Source organism: Haliotis asinina, chromosome 2 (assembly GCF_037392515.1).
Source record: "Haliotis asinina isolate JCU_RB_2024 chromosome 2, JCU_Hal_asi_v2, whole genome shotgun sequence".
NCBI classification, from domain to species: Eukaryota; Metazoa; Mollusca; class Gastropoda; order Lepetellida; family Haliotidae; genus Haliotis; species Haliotis asinina.
Window position 1 is genome coordinate 51956405 of NC_090281.1, and position 20011 is coordinate 51976415.

Consider the following 20011-nt stretch of genomic DNA (forward strand, 5'->3'; position numbering starts at 1 on the left):
GAGTCTGTATATAATGTTATCTCTTAAAAGAAATAAATGACTTGGTTGTACAACATGCAATAAAAACTACTCCTTGATTTTGTGTTTTCTACCTGCAGCTATGTGATAAACAACTTCCCCTCTTCACTCTGCATTTCTTAAATATACATGGCCATTGCAAAATACAGACATCACCAGTGTAACAATGAAAACAGATACAATAATATGTAGTACAACAAATATTTGGTCATCGCAATGGACAATACTTACCGGTAACAAGTCAAACTGCTAAATATCTTTGATAATATTTATGATGAATAATGCAGGTAGTCTATAAACACATTCACACAATCTAACATCACATTAAAGCTATACCAGTTGGTCATCTGGACTCTGATCTACTATCAGGTACAGATTGTAAGTAGATATATTGTGTCAACAGAGTAACATAGAATAATATTTGGCATGTTTTGGAATATTTGAAATGAATGAACAGCCAGTCTGATTGAACAATTATGGTTATATTTTGTTTGTAATGCATTCATTGTGTGGATATGTTTTTTGGCTCATTGTAATAATTATATTTCAGACAATGTGTACTCTGAAATATATATAGTGTTTTGTACAGTGAAATATACTGAACGGCAAAAGAAATGCAAGTTTCGAAAAAAATGAAATCACATAAAAGTAAGCGTTCATGTTTATGTCTTCTATCTGAAGACTTGACAAAAACTACCTTTTCTTAAAATCTTCACTAAATTTTCAAATTTTATGAAGCAGCGGTATATAGTAATGAACTTTGTATTAAAGTACACAGTTACAGTCTGGGTAATAGGGGGTCCAGATTAATGAGGTTTCACTGTCTTTATGATACTAAACATATAATGCTGACATGGTGCGATCGATATAAAGCTACTGTTCAATGAGCTCAGGCAATCTGTGAAATGACTGATAAAATATTTTCTGTGCCTGGTGTGTATTCCCTGTATAATTATCAGATGGTTCCTCTGTCAATAGTATCTATGACAATACAAATACTATCAACATGGACAATCAACATATAATCAATGCATTTAAACAACTTTAACAAGCATCACAGTTTTGCATGATATCCTTGGACATATGGGAGGAACAGAAATCATATATCCCTCCAAATTTGTCAAAATTCAAAATACATATTTTTGAACAATCAACAACAAATTCAACAATAATCCAGTTCAGTAATGTTTTCACAGGATGTATACTACACAGATTTTAATAGGGTACTTTGATGTCATACTCTTTTAATTATACATCTGACATATCTGACATATCTGACATATCACAATAAATACCTAAATGTTGAATGGATATTTTTCCTGTCTGACACTGATGTCCATCATCTGGGACTCTAGGGCTAGCCATCATGCAGTATTGCCATCCCAATGTTGAGGATGGTTTGTAACTTGTATTCTGACTGGCACAGGAGAGCAAACATTCGTAACCATAGAACTAGCAAATCAAATGTGGGTAATTTGAGATTGGGAGCGCCATGGAAACATACTGAAATGCTATCCATGGAGATAGAGGTGGGTGTTGCCTCTAGCTGCCACTTCCTGCAGTAAATCCCAGCAGGGCTTTCTTCACTGTGGAGCCCCACTTGTCATACTTCTCCATGAACTCCTTATACAGGGGAGGCTTCTGCTGCAGAGTTTCCAGACTGACTGTTTTGTCCAGGACAGGGTTCTCCTGGAGCCAAAGGGTGAGAGACTTCTGCACTTCATCTGCCTGCTTGTTCTTTCCCTCAAGTTGGAGCAGCTTCACCAGGTTGTCGTAACACATGTGTACCCAACGGAGATAGAACCCACCAGACTCTGTAACAAGGAATGCAACCAAATCCATGGACAGTTACCTCTCCAGATTTTTAGAGTGATTTAGTTATTCATGGTTATTTACCTATATGCTGTAAGTGTAGGAAACAATGACATACAACAAGGAGAGTTCTATGGATATACTACTTCTTAAATATAATACAAGCTGTACACTGTGCTGTAGATTATAGTACAGTGTTCCCAGAAATTATTGAGAAAATCTTTGTTTTTTTTCTAATGATGCTAAGATTGGAATACTAAACACTGGGCATACTAACACTTAGCATACTAAATAAGGGAGACAACTCTTGAAGGCTTAGAAGGCAGCTCATTTACGTCAAGAGTTATCTCCCTTGTCTGAGCAGACGGCTTCCTGTGTTGACATGGCAGAATTTACAGCAAGAGAGAAAAGAAAGCTCATTCTAGATGATTTTGAAAGGGGTGAGGCTGACGCTAAAGTGTTAGCTTGTAGACATGGTATTCCTCTGTCTACAGTATACAGAACTTTGAAGAATATTCAAACAGGAACCGGGATAGAGCACAAAGCAGGGGCAGGTCGGCCTAGGAAATTCAGTGTTGTGGATCGCCGAAGCCTTGGGCAGATTGTGAGAAGGGGCAAATTGAAAAGTGTTGAGAACGTCAGAAATGAAATGATTAGCAGAGGAAGTCCTCAGGTATGCAATGAAACAGTTAGGCAGGAATTACAGAGACTTAATAGGGTGAAAAAACGTGGAATTCCCTCGCTGTTGATGAAAGATGCACAAAAGGAAAAACGTTTAAACTGGTGTCGGGCTCATGAAAATCAAGATTGGGATAATGTTTTCTTTTCAGATGAAAGTTCTGTTTGGCTTTTCCCTAATTGTGTGAAAATGTGGACCAAAGATACTGTCAAACCTATCTACCAGCGACCAAAACATAGCCCGAAGTTTCACATGTGGGGTGGCATATCGGCTCGCGGAGTGATGCCATTGTGTGTTTTCATGGGAAACTTGACAAAAGAAAGATACGTTGACATTCTAAATGGTCACCTTCTTCCGACAGCACAAACATTGTATGAAGATGATTGGATTTTCCAGCATGATAATGACATAAAACACACTGCGCGCTACACAAAACAGTGGTTGTCGGGCGAAAATGTTCAAGTTTTAGTCTGGCCCAGTTACAGCCCAGACCTAAACCCAATTGAGAATGTGTGGGGAGTCATGAAGGACAGAATAAACCAAAAGGGACTGAGAAATATTGAAGATATGAAGGCCGAGGTGGTCCAATATTGGGATACCCTGTCACATGATTACCTACAAACTTTGATGGGTAGTGTGCCTAGGCGTATTCAGGCATGCACTGCTGAGCGAGGAGGTCTAACAAAGTACTAAAACAAGACTGAGACTGTAAAAGGATGATGTTTTAACATGTTTATGTAAGTAAAACGCCAGAAGTTAATAAACGTAATGAGTTACATGACGCAACATGGTTCTCAATAATTTCTGGGAATACTATATATTAAAGAAGTTGCATGTCCACAGAACTCTCTTTGTTGTTCATCAAAGCAACTTCTAAATGCCACTGAAAGAAACAATGCCATGAATGGTTACCATGACACCAAGCCTGACAACATCGAGATAGTGACCTCTTATGATTTGCCTAGGTTTGTGATAAAACACTTCTAACCTAGACTCCCCACTTGACTAGAAGATCTTGGTTGGTTTAACTTTGCGTGTAATACATAGGGTTTTAGTGATGAAGACCTTAAGAAGGATGCTTTCAAATCTCTTAAGGGCATGCTGAAGCTATGGATGGTGATCATGGCAACATGTACATATACATCTGAGGCTTTGAATATTTCTGGGTTAGACACAAGCATATGGTCCTGAAACTAAGCCGCCATATCTTTCCATGTCTTGCCATAACTGTATAGTCCATTTCCACAAAGCATTTCAGTACTCAGGTGATTGTAAATACCATACTTTAACATAGGGTTGTGCTTGTTGTAGCTCTAAGATTGCTTTGTGCAAGTGGACCCAGCTCTTAATGTTGTACTGTTTAAAAGCCAATGTAATGTTTTATGTATCTTTGATCCTATCAACTCACAAGCTCAGTGACTGATGATAAGTGTTTACCAACATTTGGAATGAATCACCTCTGCTTTGGTCCAGACTCCAACATTTATAGCCAGCTGCCATATTGTTGAAATGTTGCTAACTGCAAGGCCACTCACTGCCTCACTCAGTTACACATCAACTCACTCAGATACTTACCAAACTCACTCAGCTACTCACGCAGCTACTCACCGACTCACCTACTCACCGACTCACTCAGCTACACATCAACTTACTCAGATACCTACCGACTCACTCTGCTACTCACCGACTCACCCAGCTACTCACCGGCTCACTCAACTACTCACTGACTCACTCAGATACTCACCGACTCAATCAGCTACACATCAAGTCACTCAGATACTCACCGACTCACTCAGCTACTCATCAACCTCACTCAGCTACTCACTCAGCCACTCACCGACTCACTCAGCTACACATCAACCTCACTCAGCTACTCACTCAGCTACTCACCAACTCACCGACTCACTCAGATGCTCACCGACTGACTCAGCTACACATCAACTCACTCAGGTACTCACAGACTCACTCAGCTACTCATCAACCTCACTCAGCTACTCACTCAGCTACTCACCAACTCACCGACTCACTCAGCTACACATCAACTCACTCAGGTACTCACCGACTCACTCAGCTACTCATCAACTCACTCAGCTACTCACTCAGCTACTCACCAACTCACCGACTCACTCAGCTACACATCAACTCACTCAGGTACTCACCGACTCACTCAGCTACTCATCAACTCACTCAGCTACTCATCAACCTCACTCAGCTACTCTCTCACCGACTCACGGACTCACTCACCAACTCACTGACTCACTCAGCTACTCACTGACTCACTCAGCTACACATCAACTCACTCAGCTACTCACCAAGTCACTCAGCTACTCACCAACTCACCAACTCACTCAGATACTCACCGACTCACTCAGCTAAACATCTACTCACTCAGGTACTCACCGACTCACTCAGCTACTCATCAACCTCACTCAGCTACTCACTCAGCTACTCACCGACTCACTCAGCTACTCATCAACCTCACTCAGCTACTCACTCAGCTACTCACCGACTCACTCAGATACACATCAACTCAATCAGGTACTCACTGACTCACTCAGCTACACATCAACTCACTCAGCTACTCACCAAGTCACTTAGATACTCACCAACCTCACTCAGCTACTCACCGACTGTTGCAATGACCTGCTGCAGGAGAGGCACAGCCTTGGTGGGCTTGTTGACGATCTTGTAGAAGGTGGCCAGTGTTGCCATGGCCAGCAGAAGGTAGTTGCTGTCCTTCGTTTGACAGAGACGCATGTATGACACACTCTGCTCCAGCTGCTTCTCAGCCTCATCCAGTCTAGAGAAGGGATGTAGACAATACGTGACATGGTCCAGCAATAATCATCTGTCATGTTTGGGCAACTGACACCTGAGAAGCTTACAGAATTTAGTTCTTCAAGGAATTCGAACTTCCTACATGGTGCTGCTTTATTTACTCATCATCATTTTAACAAGGAAAATGAAACATATTCCAAATATGAATCTTCAATGAAATGTCCCTTAAATCAACACATCAAATGAAGTGAAATGACATTTGTATTTATACTATTTTGTTTTTCTCCTTTAAAACACATCAGCATGGCATCATTTAGCTTCAACTGACCCCACAGCTTGATAAATGAAACCACTGACAAGTACAAATGCCAGAATGCAACAACAGTAACTTTAAACCATTATCCCAGATTTTCACCTTGGAGGGTTTCTTCTTGTTTCAAATGCATTCATTTGATGAACCATTTCTTTGGATCAAGTCTGAACTTTTTCACCACTCATTACATCATAATTATTCATAAATACTGACAATAGCCTTCCAAGTCATTACACCAATTCTAATATCAACTCAAGCACCATTTTAAAATGAAATCAAACATACATGAAAATGATACCATAGCTAGAAAAGCAAATTCAGAAAATGACCAAATATCATTTCCTGTAAACAATGCTATCTAACACATCAGCATCTTCAAACGCATGCATACTTAATAAATATCCATACAGGTTCTTCTCTCAATCATTTGAATGTAATGTAAGATATAAGGAATATTATGATTATATAAAATCTTGTCAGTTGTTCTTCAACAGCGCTGTTGATAAAAATTATTACTTTTTTACTGAAAAGGGCTTAGGTTTGATGTAAAAAATGTGTTTTACTCCATTGTTGTACTTGTTCCAAAACATCTCTCAAGTGTGTCTTGGGGTAGTGAGTAGGGGATAGACATAACAACTAGTTAAAAAGAGTAGTGGAACACTAGATGGGGTAGTTTCTCTCTAAATCTTGTACGTATGTATAACAGGTATTACAAACTGACTTGTAGACTAGTTGGATATGACCAATGGTATCTAGCCCTGGACTAAGTGTAAAGTTTGATATGTTTAATGCCTTATTCAACAGAATCACAAGACTTATACTGCAGGGATATATATGTATTAGCTCACATGATAATGCTGGTCAAAAGTTACCTTGTGCCAGAAATTGCAATAAAAGAACATTTGTAGATATATCCATGTATATTTATATGGATATAAGCAGAAATATACAACACATATAGATATATAAGTACAAATATACAATATAGATGTATAAATATAAGCATGCAAAATACACAAAACTGAACAAGATATAAGAAAATCAAAATAATACATTAAAAAAATCTATCTACTGCTTTTACATCAGCTATTTGTAGATTCTGGTACTCACAAATCTGCATCCAAATCAGGATGACTTAAAAAACACAGTAAATTTAACTGTTAAAACAAAACATCTGTCAAATATATTTTCAACAGACTGAAGAAACTCCTTTTTAAAAGTAAGTACGAAACATATGCATATTGTTTGTTATCCATTATGATTATCATTTGCATACAACTTAATGGATGACAACCTCTTGTTTATTGCACTGAGTGACTTATCAATGTAGATTCTTACCCATTTATCAAGCTACAAAGAAAAGTGTAAGAATCTACATTGAAATATTGCTCTATGCAATAAACACGTGTATGCTTCACATGCTCAATACTGCCATTTGTTTGCATTGACTCAATACTTAAGACTATATAAGTTACTGGTAATTTTGCTGGGCAAAAACAACTGACACAGTCACTATATAACAGAATGAGATCTTGAGGAAATCAGCAATAAATCACACATTCTTGAAAACATCTATTTTTATTGAGAATCATCACTTTCTAGGTGAAGTGTCTTTTTTGGTGAATGAAAATATACTGAGAGAAAAAAATAAGGGACCACATGCAAGGACAAGTGTTCCTTTATCTTTTTCCAGGTTTCTTCAGAAGCATTGTATCGCATGGCTTGTGAAGAAACCTGGAAAAAAATAAGGGAGCTCTTGTGCTTTCATGTGATCCCCTTTTTTCCTCCTCACTATATGCACTGTATATGAAAACAAATAAATGGATGATATACTATGATCCCCTACCTGTTCATCTTGGAGTATATCTGGCCCAGTAGGGAGTAGACCTGGGCTGACCTGAGACTGATTTCTCCGTAGCTGGTGGACACGATCACCAAGGCCTGCTTAGCCTCAGCCTCAGCCCACCTCAGGGTGGAGTCCTGCTCATCTTTAGGGCAGTTCAATGACTTCCACTGCAGTGCTGACGCTGAGATCCAAATACAGAGAGGGTAAGGGTAGTCAAACAGTAAAGCACAGACTAAACACAACCTTCCCTTGAAAAGAACACAGTAGAGATTTCTTATCAAAGTTCAGGGTCAAAGTCAAAGGTGGTAACCAGGATGGGTGGGCAAGTGGGCGAGTGAGTTAGTGAGTTGATGAGTTGATGAATGACTTGATGAATTGCTGAGTGAGTTGATGAGTTGATGAGTGAGTTGATGAGGTGATGAGTGAGTGAGTTGATGCGTGAAATAGGTTTTATGCTGCCTTTTCCAGCAACATCACTGCAGTGGACACCAGAAATAAGTTGTTGGGAATTGAACCCAGAACCCAGGCCTGATGAGCAAATGCTTAAACCACTAGGCTTCCCCAACACTTTTCGATCAAACATTTAGTGTTGTCAAACTCAAATTTGACATGCGACATGTTATCAAACATGTGTTCAGAAACAACCAATCACAGTCAACAAAATTGTCACGTTGTGTTTTGGTCATCTGGTCAACTCGTTGTACAAAATGGCATCGCTCAAATGACAGGAAAGTTTGACAACATGTGTTTGATGTGTGAAAACGCTAGTTTCACAACTTTTAAAGTTTTAGTTTGCCATATGACGTCCACTACAAGTTATATACTCACCAAAAGTACAGAGGAACATGTGAAGCATGGGATGCCCTTGTGGCAGCTGACTTCGAGCAATGCGGACTGCCTCCATAGAGTGGTTGTAGAAGTCATCAGTATCAAACTTCTGGGTGACCATGAGAGCCCGACTCACCGCACGATGTGCCAAAGCCATCTGGATTGTCTCACAGCTGTAGATCCTCATTGCAACTGTCAAACATTCCTGGGGAGCAGACATGATTGTCACATCAGTGAGAGAATGATTGTTTGCTGCAGTGCTGTAAAGAGCATGAGTTACATCACAGTGTCTCATCAGTCAAAGTAAACTAATAGTCTCAGTACTTTTCCTGAGTACACTCCACTACTGAGTCTTACCTTTGAGGCTGACCAATCAGAAGACAGCTCACCAAATCGTGAAAGTGGACATTCAGACATACCTTTTGAACTCTTACCTTGGAAAGGTTTGTACCTGAATGATTCCGAATGATATTTTCCATATGATCGCTTGCATATGATCCGCACATGGAGCACATGATATTATGTGAAAAGCATCTGCTTAATAGGATATACAAAACAAAATATCTTGTAATTGTGCCTTTCACTCATGCACGATGTTATATTTAGATTTTGATATGTCAGCTGTTTCTTAGTGTATTTATCAGGAATGTATAATGTAAATATTTTTAGGATTTGTTTATTAAGATGTTTATCAAACTGTTTCTGTTTGACAAATCCACTAGGTAAAGGTTTATTTATTGTTCATAGAAAATAACTGATTTGTAAGCTCCCATGATGCTTTGTACCTCCTGTCACTCCTCCCACTTGGAATGACAGACAGTGCTGACAATTATTCCCAGTAGAGTCTTCATATAACCTCACCCCTGTGTTTAGTGTTTACACTGGGCCTGGATGGCAAGCAGCATTGCACCAGACTAGCTGTTTTTTTTTCGAAGGTTCCACATGACAAACCTCAAATACTCTTGAACCCAGAAGAGTGAGTCTGTCCTCCTTTTAACGGTGTATACTCAAGATTATTAACACGACAAGTATTAAGCAAATGTCATAGTTTTTAAGGTTGTGTTCGAGATTATTGCACCTTGTACTAATCTGGAGTAATGCTTGTTTTATAGTGCTAGTGTAACATAAGCTTGAGATGAACAGAACACACAGACTGTATGACGCTTCTGGCAATCTGTCCAATTACAAGACGGAGACATACCTTTGCTGCTTGTAATCCATCCTCGCCATGCAGGAACTCACTGCACAGGTGACAGTAGTGCAGCAATGCCTTCAGGTGCAGAGGATGGTACTTGCCGTAAACTGACCTGCAACAAAGTAGCATTACATGTCAGTCTGTCAGTCTGTTATAGATGATATAATCTATAACAGCAAACCTCTACAAAGACTATTTATGATATCATAACATTAAATAGAACACAAAGCTGTAAATCATGCAGATCACAACAAATAGCTACACACTCCTTGAATTATTGTGTTTGGTTCCATGAAAACTGTGCCTTGTTCTTTTCAAATGATGCAAACATTGATGGAAATGATCTTTCTTTGGTGGGTTATTTCTGATTAAAGTGTGTACACATTCTAGTCAACCATAGGTTGAGATCATTATATCTATCAAGTTTGGTCTAAAAATATTGAACGGTTTCTGAGTTATGCTCCGGAAACAAAATGATTACGGACGGATGGATGGACGCGTCAACTATATCCCCCCGCACTACTAGCTGGGGGATAAAAAGGGAATTTTTAAGGATGTCAACTTCCATAATATGAGGAACACAACATTTCAGAGTGTATTCTTACTTCGTCATCAGATGAATGAAAACTAAGAAGCAGAGAGATGTATGTGTACATGGGAAAATAACAGAGAATGATAAAATTAGAAAAATAACTTATTCACCATTATGTGTGTCTCTTGTAACTGCTAATCAAAGACTAATTATGAAGCCACTACACAAATTTCATCAGTTTGATGCACTAGGATATACTGTACAGAATCATGCACTCAGTAACCTTGCCATCTGCACAGCCTGCACAGCCAGCATCTCAGCCTTGTTGACCTGCCACTTGGCACAACATACCATCACAGCATTACACAGACACTCTATCACCTGGGGCGTGTTGTCAGCTTCCACTTCCTGGGGGAACAATGTGAACACTATTACAAACCATGACAAAAACAACAGCCATGAGCACTGAACAGATGCAATCAGAGCTCCAGATAATTTTTCTAGCTATTGGGTATTTACTCCCATGTCTGTTTATGTATGAGTAATTGTATTTTTTCAAGAGTAACTAGCATTTTGTATACTCCCACTAGTTAAAAGAATTGAGCACTTTTACACACACTTTCTTTTCCTCATTGGGTGCTGAACTCTTCTAAATACATGAATATGAATGCATCTCAACAGACTAAAAGATTTTAGTAATTGCCATATTGTCAAACATTTGGCAGCCATGTCTAAATACTCAACCTGGAAGTCATGTGACTATTGGAGCAAACCACGGACAGTAGGCATCGCTACCATTAGCTAATGCTGTTTGAGAGTTTGTGCACCATGATGAATTATATGCAAGCCAATTTAGTTAACTAGATAGATAGATAAATAGGATATTTATATAGCGCACATATCCACGCACTAGTGCATGCTCAAGGCGCTGGTATTTTCCCCTCGATCACTGGATGTCAATCTCAGCAGCACATCGTATTTCAGTCTCAACTCCTTGGGGAGTATACAACTCTTGCTGCCACCAGGCGCACTGAGTTTATTGTGGCTCTCATCCTAAAGAGGTACCCATTCACAGCTGGTTGGACTGGGACACATAATAAGTCACAGCACTTTGTCCGAGTTTACTGCACACTGCTGTAGTCACAACTAAGTGTTTCCACTTATTCATGTGGCCACCATCTGGTCATCTAACAACGGATTCGTGGGTTCTTTTAAGTGCACAGGGTTGTGTACTGTACTCTAGGGGTTGTGGCAACACTGAAAGAGTCTGAACACAAAGTTGACTCTAAGCTTTTTACACCCGGTCACAGGTGGGCTCGATCCCGAAACCGAAACCTCGCTGGATCACTAGCCTGGCGCCTTAGACAGCTTGCCCACCATAACTGAGTAATGTACGTAAGGTATTATAGACCTGTTGGGTTTTAAGTGATTCTAACATGCTTTTTGTACTCACAGATTTGTAATTAACTGAGTAAATGTGATTTTTATTGAGTAAAATATGCAAATATCTGGAGCTCTGTACAACATGAAATATACTGAGGGAAAACATATGAGGTTATATGAAGGTGTTCCTTTATTTTTTTCCACGTTTCTTTACAAGTAATGCGATACAAAGCTTGAGAAGAAAGCATGGGAAAAAGGGAACACTTGTGTTTTAGTGTGATACCTTATTGTTTTCCGTCAGTATATCTGGATTACAATTAAACATTCAGGAATTGTTAAAAAGCAATCACTGTTAAAGCAACAACCACTTTTTACTCATGTGGTATGGTTGTACATGTAAATTTCATAGGTAGTTTTCCAATAAACATCTGTATTCATTTATTTTACACTGGAAACATGCTCATTACATGGAGTCTATCACTATAATATGAGGCACAGAGGTATTTTCTTGGACCAATTAGAATAATCCACAACAATTATCAATCAGCATACACAAGTATATAGTATTTGAAAGATTTAAATCCTTTCATACATCTAACAACAAACCATATTTACTGATTATCAGTTAAAGAACATGACTTCCCAGCTGACATCTTTATCGAATCTACTTAAAGTCTAAGTTGAATATTCGTGTTGCTAAATATCTTTGAGTGTTCTCTTTTGAAGCAATACCACAGTATCCTACCAAGAGAAGTGTAAGTTTTAAATCCCACTGACTTACCTTCAGTGCCTTGTGTGCCCACTCATGTGCAGCTGACAAAGAGCCTGTCTCCAACAGCATGAAACTAAGACCAATGAAGGTTCCCGACTCATCAATAATATCCTGTCCAAATGACATCATCTTGATGGCCCAGGTCACCTCAGTGGACCAGAAGTACGCCTGCTGGCTGCCATTAAAATCATAGTTTTGGTTTCTCAGATGCATCAATTTAACATAGCCCTTGTACTTCGCCATCCACGTTTCAATACATGGATTTGTGTTGAGGAACCTTATCAGACCACTCAGCACCTCCTCAGCCTCAGCAAGAGATCCAAAATCCATTAAGAGATCGACTGTTTTGAATCCAGTACTTATAACTTGCTTAGTTGCCTCTGTGCTTTTTGCTACTTCCAATGCTTCAAGCACCGAGTGATATGAGTTTGCAATGTCTTGAATTATATTTACCCCACTCATGATGATATGCCTGAAGTATTTAAGATAAAAGGGATACAATTCTGGCTCAGCCAGCAATTCCTGAAAAGCATCACACATGCTGATTTCAAATCCTAAAGGCAGTTGTTTCCTTCTATTCAGTGCAGCAACAACCTCCAGCTTCCTCATCTTCTGACAGGTTTTTTTCTCTCTCTCAAGCAACTCCTTATCCTCTGGTTCATTCGACTCTGTCAGTAACTGTACCTGTTCTTTTGGAATTTCAATCATGGAATGGAAATTATCTGGAACTGGAACCCATTGATGGAAGAAACCTTTGATAAGGGTCATAGACTCTGGACTCTCCTCACTAAACACAGATGTTTTATCATCTACTTCAGGTTTACTTAAGTTGCTGTTTTGAGTCCCTTTCTCAGTCTCAGTGAATGTACTCTCAGTGACACTTGTATTTGTTCCTCCAAGGTATAAAATATTCTGTGTTCCTTGCTTTTCAGTGATTGCTGGCAGAGGTTCATACTTTGGATACTGAAATGTGTCAACTTTTTTATCAATATCACTGAAACGACTTGCCTGTGAAGCAGGTCGATGGATGACTGTGTTGTCAAGAAATTCAACTAAATCTCTGTACCTTTTACGAAATTCAACATTTGCATCTGGATTCTGTAAAGATTCTCTAAAATATTTGTACCAGTCAGATTCTCTGGGTTTTGTTGGAAGGATGTCAATCAGGATCCGTGCTCTGTCGCTAGGCGTTGTTCCTTTTTCTATTTTCTTCCTGTCTTTCAGGTTAAGGATTCCAGCATCACACAGCTGGTCTAGTACATGCTCAACTTTCAGTTCCTGTACAATAGCAATTCTGTTCACCTTCAGTCTCATAATATTCTGACGATCCATCCCTGATGTTTGTTGAAGAGACTGTGGCAGATCACACCTGAAGAAATAGAAAGCAGGCTTTTATTCTGGCATTCCTTTCAGTGTTGAGATCACCCACACTCTCACACTTTAGTTTGATGTGGAACAGGATAATGCAAGCTGTCAATGATAGATTGCACAGCGATAAGTATGTCAGTGATCAGTCATTAGTTAAATATCTAAAGTTTTGAAATATACATTAAATAGAACTCATATAATTTGTTATTCAAGCAAACAGTGTATATTACTTCATGTGACACTCAAGTACACTGCTCAACTGTTTATATGGGATTAACTGGAATATCATTGGTTTGAAATGCATTGAAGATAAGATTTGTACGTTTAAATATTAGCGTAAAGCTCTGAAGACCTTAGGGCATTATTTTGCAGTTTGATCAAGAAGTATATTTGTCATTTATAATAAGGCTTTTTTTTTGTAAAAAGAAGAAACTAAACGAAAATATTATACCTGATTCTATGAGTATGAGGGTAGTGTCATGACAACAGCGTTAGACACAAGATTAATGTAATACAGTCAATTAATGTTGAAAATACAAATATGGATAATCGTATTCTTATTTATTTATCAACTGTCAGTTATGAACATGGATGAGAAAACAGTGCGGCGGACAAGACGACTTGTTCGCTTGCCTAGCAACTGAAGCAGACAGCTTCTGGCGATGTAAACAAATCGATGTCAAGTGCATCCTTTGATATGCAAGTGAACAAAGTTCAAGTCAACGTCTCATACCCTTTAAGAGTGAACGTGTTTCTTCTCAAACTAGTTGCCATTTCAAAAACAGCCCAACATGTGAAGGATATTAAAAAATCATCTCAAACAAGTCAACTTAAGGCTAGTGCCGTTGTCATTCCGCCATTTTACCGGAAGTAGAACAAGTGCGTGTTTATTGCGGAAGTAGAATGCACGTGTTACTTGCGGTGAAGGTCTGTCAAAAGTGAGGACTCTCAGAGCAAATTTGTCGAGATGAATTGTGTGAAGGTAAGCAGACTCGCATCAAATAAAAACCACGCCATTTATCCGTTCACAAGCGGTTCAAACCCGTTAAGACTCCATGCAATCGCAAATGGTCGGAGGTGACGTAAACCTAAAAGTGGTACAGGTCAGGATAAACTTGTCCTAATCACGCAAACCTGTCACAGTCAGGGCACGTACTAATACTGTAATGACGATCGAATCAGCAGTTAGTGGTGGTGTTAAGTATTGTGAAATTTGGGAAGCTGACAAAGTATTTCATTCTCTTTGTCACAAATATGTAAATATGAGTAGAATATGACCGTCGAAGCACAGATATGTGCCATAAGAGTATAGTATTGTTACATATAAAATGTATTTAAAAATTAAACATCAGTATCCTGCATCTGTATCCTGCATTTTTGCATAATGTTATAGCAATGAATAAAGTGAGCTTCTGTATCTGTTTTACGCTAGTTTAACATATCATAGTGTTATGACAAGCACTTTCTGAATGTTATTTTTATGTTTTTAATTACTTTAGGCATTGTTGCGAGTATACAGCAATCCGGCTGCTGTTCGTGGCCTCAAGACAACATGTGCAAGACACATTCCTATGGTGCCGATTGTCATAGAACAGACAGGTCGTGGTGAGAGGGCCTACGACATCTACTCCAGGCTGCTCAAGGAAAGAATCATCTGTGTCATGGGTCCAGTAAGTCCAGGCCCCCCTAAGTAACTGAAGGAATTATGGCAAATTTGAAGGAATTGCATCTCAAATATAAACAAACGCAGCCCACTCGCGAAACAATTTCAGTGATATCGGTAGTTTACCGGTAATAACATAAACACAACGCCCCTATCGGAAGCAGCGTTGGTAATACTTGAAACACGCTTGGCCATCTTCGGAGATTTCTCAGCTCCGTTCCGTGATTTGTCGGTCGCGTCCAGAAACTCACACATCAAAACATGGCATCACTGGACGGAGTACCTGTCTCGATGAATTTTGTTTTTAATTTCTACTGCTTTCACTTTTCTAATTACCCATGCGTTGAGGTATGAGGTGTCTTCGGAGCTATAGACTATTTTTTTAGGAAAAGATCGTCACTGCAGAAGAGCGTCATAAGTCATGTCCAGGATGTTGTTTACGTACAAACATCGGAAGCCTCCAGGGCATGACTTAGTGAAAGCAGTAGAAATTAAAAACAAAATTCATCAAGACGGGTGCTCTGTCCAGTGACGCCATGTTTTGATGTGTGAGTTTCTGGATGCGACTGACAAATCACCGAACGTTGCTGAGAAATCTCCGAAGATGGCCAAGCGTGTTTCAGTCAGGTATTACCAACATTGCTTCCAATGGGGGCGTTGTGTTTATGTTATTACCGGTAAACTACTGATGCCGCTGCAATTTTTTTTTTTTTTTATTATTCATTCAACTCAGTAGACAGTTACACAAATAAATAATGCAACAGCACAAGTACACAATAAGACAAAAGTTCATATGGATAAAAGTTATACATACTGGATATATGGCAGGAGTGGTGACCATTTTCTGTCAGATGGTAACATTTTAATACTCTCAGTAGCAATAAACTTTTCAGTTTTGAAAATATCACCCAGTATTTTTAGAAATGCGTCCAGTGATAACTTTATGCCGTTGCAATTGTTTCGTAAGTGGGCTTCGGTTGTTTACATTTTCAGATGCAATTTCTTCAAATTTTCCGTAATTCCTTCGATTACTTAGTGGCCTGAAGTCTTCATGGAACAAACATTTAAGGACGTCCCATAACAGGCCAATGAGAACAGCCTTTTGCAAACCTTTTAATAGATCATAATATGACTAAATGAAGTGAAAGCAGTCATCAGCACTTGTTTCAGACTGGCAATTCAGTTCCAGACTCTGCTTTAAACAATACAAAGACAAGACTCTTGTTTTGAAATTTGAAAACAGAACAAAAGTACACTCAGAAGTGTATAGATGACTGAAATTGTATTGCAGTATTCACCAATGGCTATGTGAAGACTATTCCATTCAGATTGTGATTCCATTGAAGCAAGAGATAAATGGTGGTTTTGACAGACTCAGTTTCATAGCCTATGACAGTCATTTGGAAAACAAACCTTATAGACATTGCATGGTTGTATGTACTGATTTTAGGATTAAGGATGATACAGGTATGACCAATAATGGGATATTCTTGTGTCTTTGTTTAGTGGTAGCTAGAACAAAGTTTGAACTAAGGTCTGATGTTCGTGATATATACATTGCTATGATCTCTTTGTGGAATGGTCCTTGGTACAAAAAGTGATCTTGGTGCAATAATAAAGTTAATAGTCAATATTAAAATTGAGACAAGAATTAGTCACATTGTGGACTAACACCTAGGTTGCACAGAGGAATTATTCGTTAAAATGTTGGGGCTGCAGACGATAAAGCATTCCACTCTCACTCCCGCTCATGATGAGACATTCTGGCTCCTTCAAACTCAAAGATTCCTGTTTATAATTGTTTTTATTTAACTCTATCCCAGTATGCAGTCTTAAACCTAACTTAATTTATGTGAATATATGTTAGTGTAAGTGATGCCCAAAATATGTTAGTGTTTGATATAAACATGTATCAGATGACTCCTAGTAATCACTGTCATTGTTTTACCGCACAGATCACTGATGACTTGTCCAGTCTTGTGGTGGCCCAGCTGCTGTTTCTACAGTCAGAGAGCAACAAGAAGGCAGTCCATATGTACATCAACAGCCCAGGTCAGAAGTGCTTATATTCCAAATATCCTGTTTGCTAGGTGTTGCTGGTATATGTTTGAGATATTTGTGTATACAGTTACATAAAAACATGGTTGCACACTTTGCGTAGATCTTCCAGCCAAGTTGATATTAAGTGCAGTGAGTTGGGGTAGCCTGTTGATTAAAGCATTGACTTGTCAGATCAAGGATGTGGGTTCGATTCACTACCTGGATACAACATGCCCATTTCTGGTGTACCCCGCAGAAAGTGAAGTACAGCAATACTCACTCACAGACTGCCAATATGTTACTCACACCAGTAGTATCACTGGTTTTTACATTATAGCTAAAACCTCATTTAGAGTGGGTCAGTTTTATTTTACGCTGCACTCGGCAATATTCCAGCAATATGTGGGTGGTCTTTAAATAATCGTGTCTGGACCAGACAATCCAGTGATCAACTGCCCATTTGGGAACCAATGACATTTGGCTACGAAGTCAGCAGGCCTGACCACCTGATCCTCATTCAGAAGTTTAGACTGAAAATGTAAATCAATGAGAGACGGAAAAGCTCGGGTTCAAGGCATGCCCAGGGCGTGGATACCAGCAACTGAATATGTAGACTTAACACCATTTGAAGAAGCCAGAGGAACAATCTAATCATATTACAGCTTGCATTAAAAAAAACATGAGGAAAAACTTGGTGTAATTTGTTGATTGGTTAGGTTGCTTTTCCTTACATTAATAAGAGACTATACTCTGTCTGTCAGGGTTTGAGTTTTTATGTATAATGAATCTTCCTTTTGTGACAGTGTATTGTACGTCTTGGCTTGTGTGTGAAACAGGGGGCTCCGTGACGGCCGGACTGGGCATCTATGACACCATGCAGTACATCCAGCCCCCTATCGCCACCTGGTGTGTGGGTCAGGCATGCAGCATGGCGTCACTTTTGATGTGTGCAGGTGAACCAGGCATGAGGCACTCATTACCCAACTCCAGAATCATGGTGCATCAGCCATCCGGACAGGCATCGGTAGGTTAATCCTTGAGTTTAGCTTAATGCCACACTCGGCAGTATTCCAGCTGTATGGCCGCTGTCTGTAAATAATCGAGTCTGGACCAGGCAATCCATTGATAACAGGATGAGCATTGATCTGTGTAGTTGGAAACCAGTGACATTTGTCAACAAAGTTTGTGAGCCTAATCACCCGATCCCATTAGTCGCCTCTTGCAGCAAGCTTAGTCGCCTTTTGTGGCAAGCTTGTTTTGCTGAAGATCTATTCTACCCCGGATCTTTATGGGTTGGTTAATCCTTCAATGGACTGAATTCACCGAATGATAACATGGGTTGGTGTGATAAAGTTTCAGTGGTATGTTTAAACACCATCTCTGGACCTCCCAGCCTGGTTTGTAATATTGTCTAGTGAAACAGAAATGTGTCTTTCTTTTGTTAGAAGAGGCCATATGTGTGATCAGGTGTCTTATTCTGTCTCTTGTTAGATGGTGTGGATCATTCCTTGTAATATCAGTCACTGAATTGTTTTATTGTTCAAGGCTGCCATCATATTTTCGGTATATTGCGGAGTGACAATTACAAGGACACAAAAGCAGCAAAGTTAAGTGGTACTAGGCCTTAGAGCTTGATTCACATCACCAAGTTCCTACTTTTTGAGTCAGCTAGCTCAGCATTTATTCCAGAGAACAAGTCTGTAATTACTTCAGAATGACAGGATCCTTACCAACTGATGTGATAAAACTGAAAATCTGTTCCAGTCTCTAGACCTCCCTTCTCTCCCTCACTCACTCACTCAAACTGTCTCTCATATAACCATTCCAGGGGCAGGCCACAGACATCCAAATCCAAGCTGAAGAAATCGTGAAACTGAAGAAGCAGATTAACAGACTTTATGTTAAACACACAAAGCAGCCTCTCAAGGTCATAGGTTAGTATTGTGTTGGCAGGAACACATCCCTATGTCATATTAGTAGCCTAAAACAAGTGCATGGACTGAGGTCAGTATACTGTCTCTGATTATAGTTTCCATTTGTGGCGACTAGAGAGGGGGAAACACCTATGGCGATAGTCTATTGCAACATACTACTGCCAAGTTTTCTCCTTGAACTGTCTCACTTGAAGTCCATTCCCAAATGAATTGACAGTTTATATGAAATAGGAACAAGTTTTCGTAGTTTCAGTCATACAGTATGCTGACCTCAGTGCTTCATTACAGCCTTAGTATCCATCATAGGTTGCAATTCATCAGTCCACTTTTGAGCCAAACTGACTATAGCTACTGCATCTGTACATGCATTCCCTGCACAATATCATCAACAACTTGGACGGGACATTTCCTTTACAGTCTCATGACTTTGCTTGTTTATTTATCAGCAATATGCTCCTATCATTGGGAAGCCACACACTCAGGCTTGTCCTTGTATCTGTGCAATGAGTTCAGTAACCATCACTATGAGTAATCATGTTCACGTTAGCCTCAGCCTCAGTGTAAGCTGCTGTGTTTTCAGAGGACAGTATGGAGCGCGACCGGTTCATGGATCCTTATGAAGCAAAGGAGTTTGGGTTGATCGACTCTGTGCTGGAGCATCCACCCACATTAGAAGATGAGGAGGAGTCCAAGAGGTCATCATGACCTGATGTGTCCATATAGATCTGTCCTTGTGTATAAACTCTGTTTTTCTATAAATCTCACATGTATTAATAAAAATATGTGAACAATGTAAATTCTACTTTTCATGATTGTAGTGTTTGAAAGTCAAGGTCTGTTTTTTCAGTGT

General features: G+C 39.3%; 2 protein-coding genes across 2 annotated transcripts; one reads left to right on the plus strand and one right to left on the minus strand.

Moving 5' to 3' along the window:
• Positions 1 to 1556: 1556 nt before the first annotated feature.
• Positions 1557 to 14298, minus strand: LOC137272650 (uncharacterized). Its single transcript, XM_067805046.1, has 9 exons — positions 14258 to 14298; positions 12166 to 13525; positions 10285 to 10409; positions 9476 to 9581; positions 8275 to 8479; positions 7447 to 7627; positions 6711 to 6734; positions 5137 to 5309; positions 1557 to 1832 (listed from the first exon to the last, which is right to left on the minus strand). Exons 1-9 carry the CDS (start codon positions 14296 to 14298, stop codon positions 1561 to 1563), a joined length of 2487 nt encoding a protein of 828 aa, XP_067661147.1. The 3' UTR covers positions 1557 to 1560.
• Positions 14299 to 14405: 107 nt separating this feature from the next.
• On the plus strand, positions 14406 to 19958 carry LOC137272652 (ATP-dependent Clp protease proteolytic subunit, mitochondrial-like). Its single transcript, XM_067805047.1, has 6 exons — positions 14406 to 14506; positions 15024 to 15194; positions 17143 to 17239; positions 18064 to 18251; positions 19056 to 19161; positions 19742 to 19958. The coding sequence occupies exons 1-6, from the start codon at positions 14492 to 14494 to the stop codon at positions 19864 to 19866; spliced, it is 702 nt and encodes a 233-aa protein (XP_067661148.1). The 5' UTR covers positions 14406 to 14491; the 3' UTR covers positions 19867 to 19958.
• The last annotated feature ends 53 nt before the right edge of the window (positions 19959 to 20011 follow it).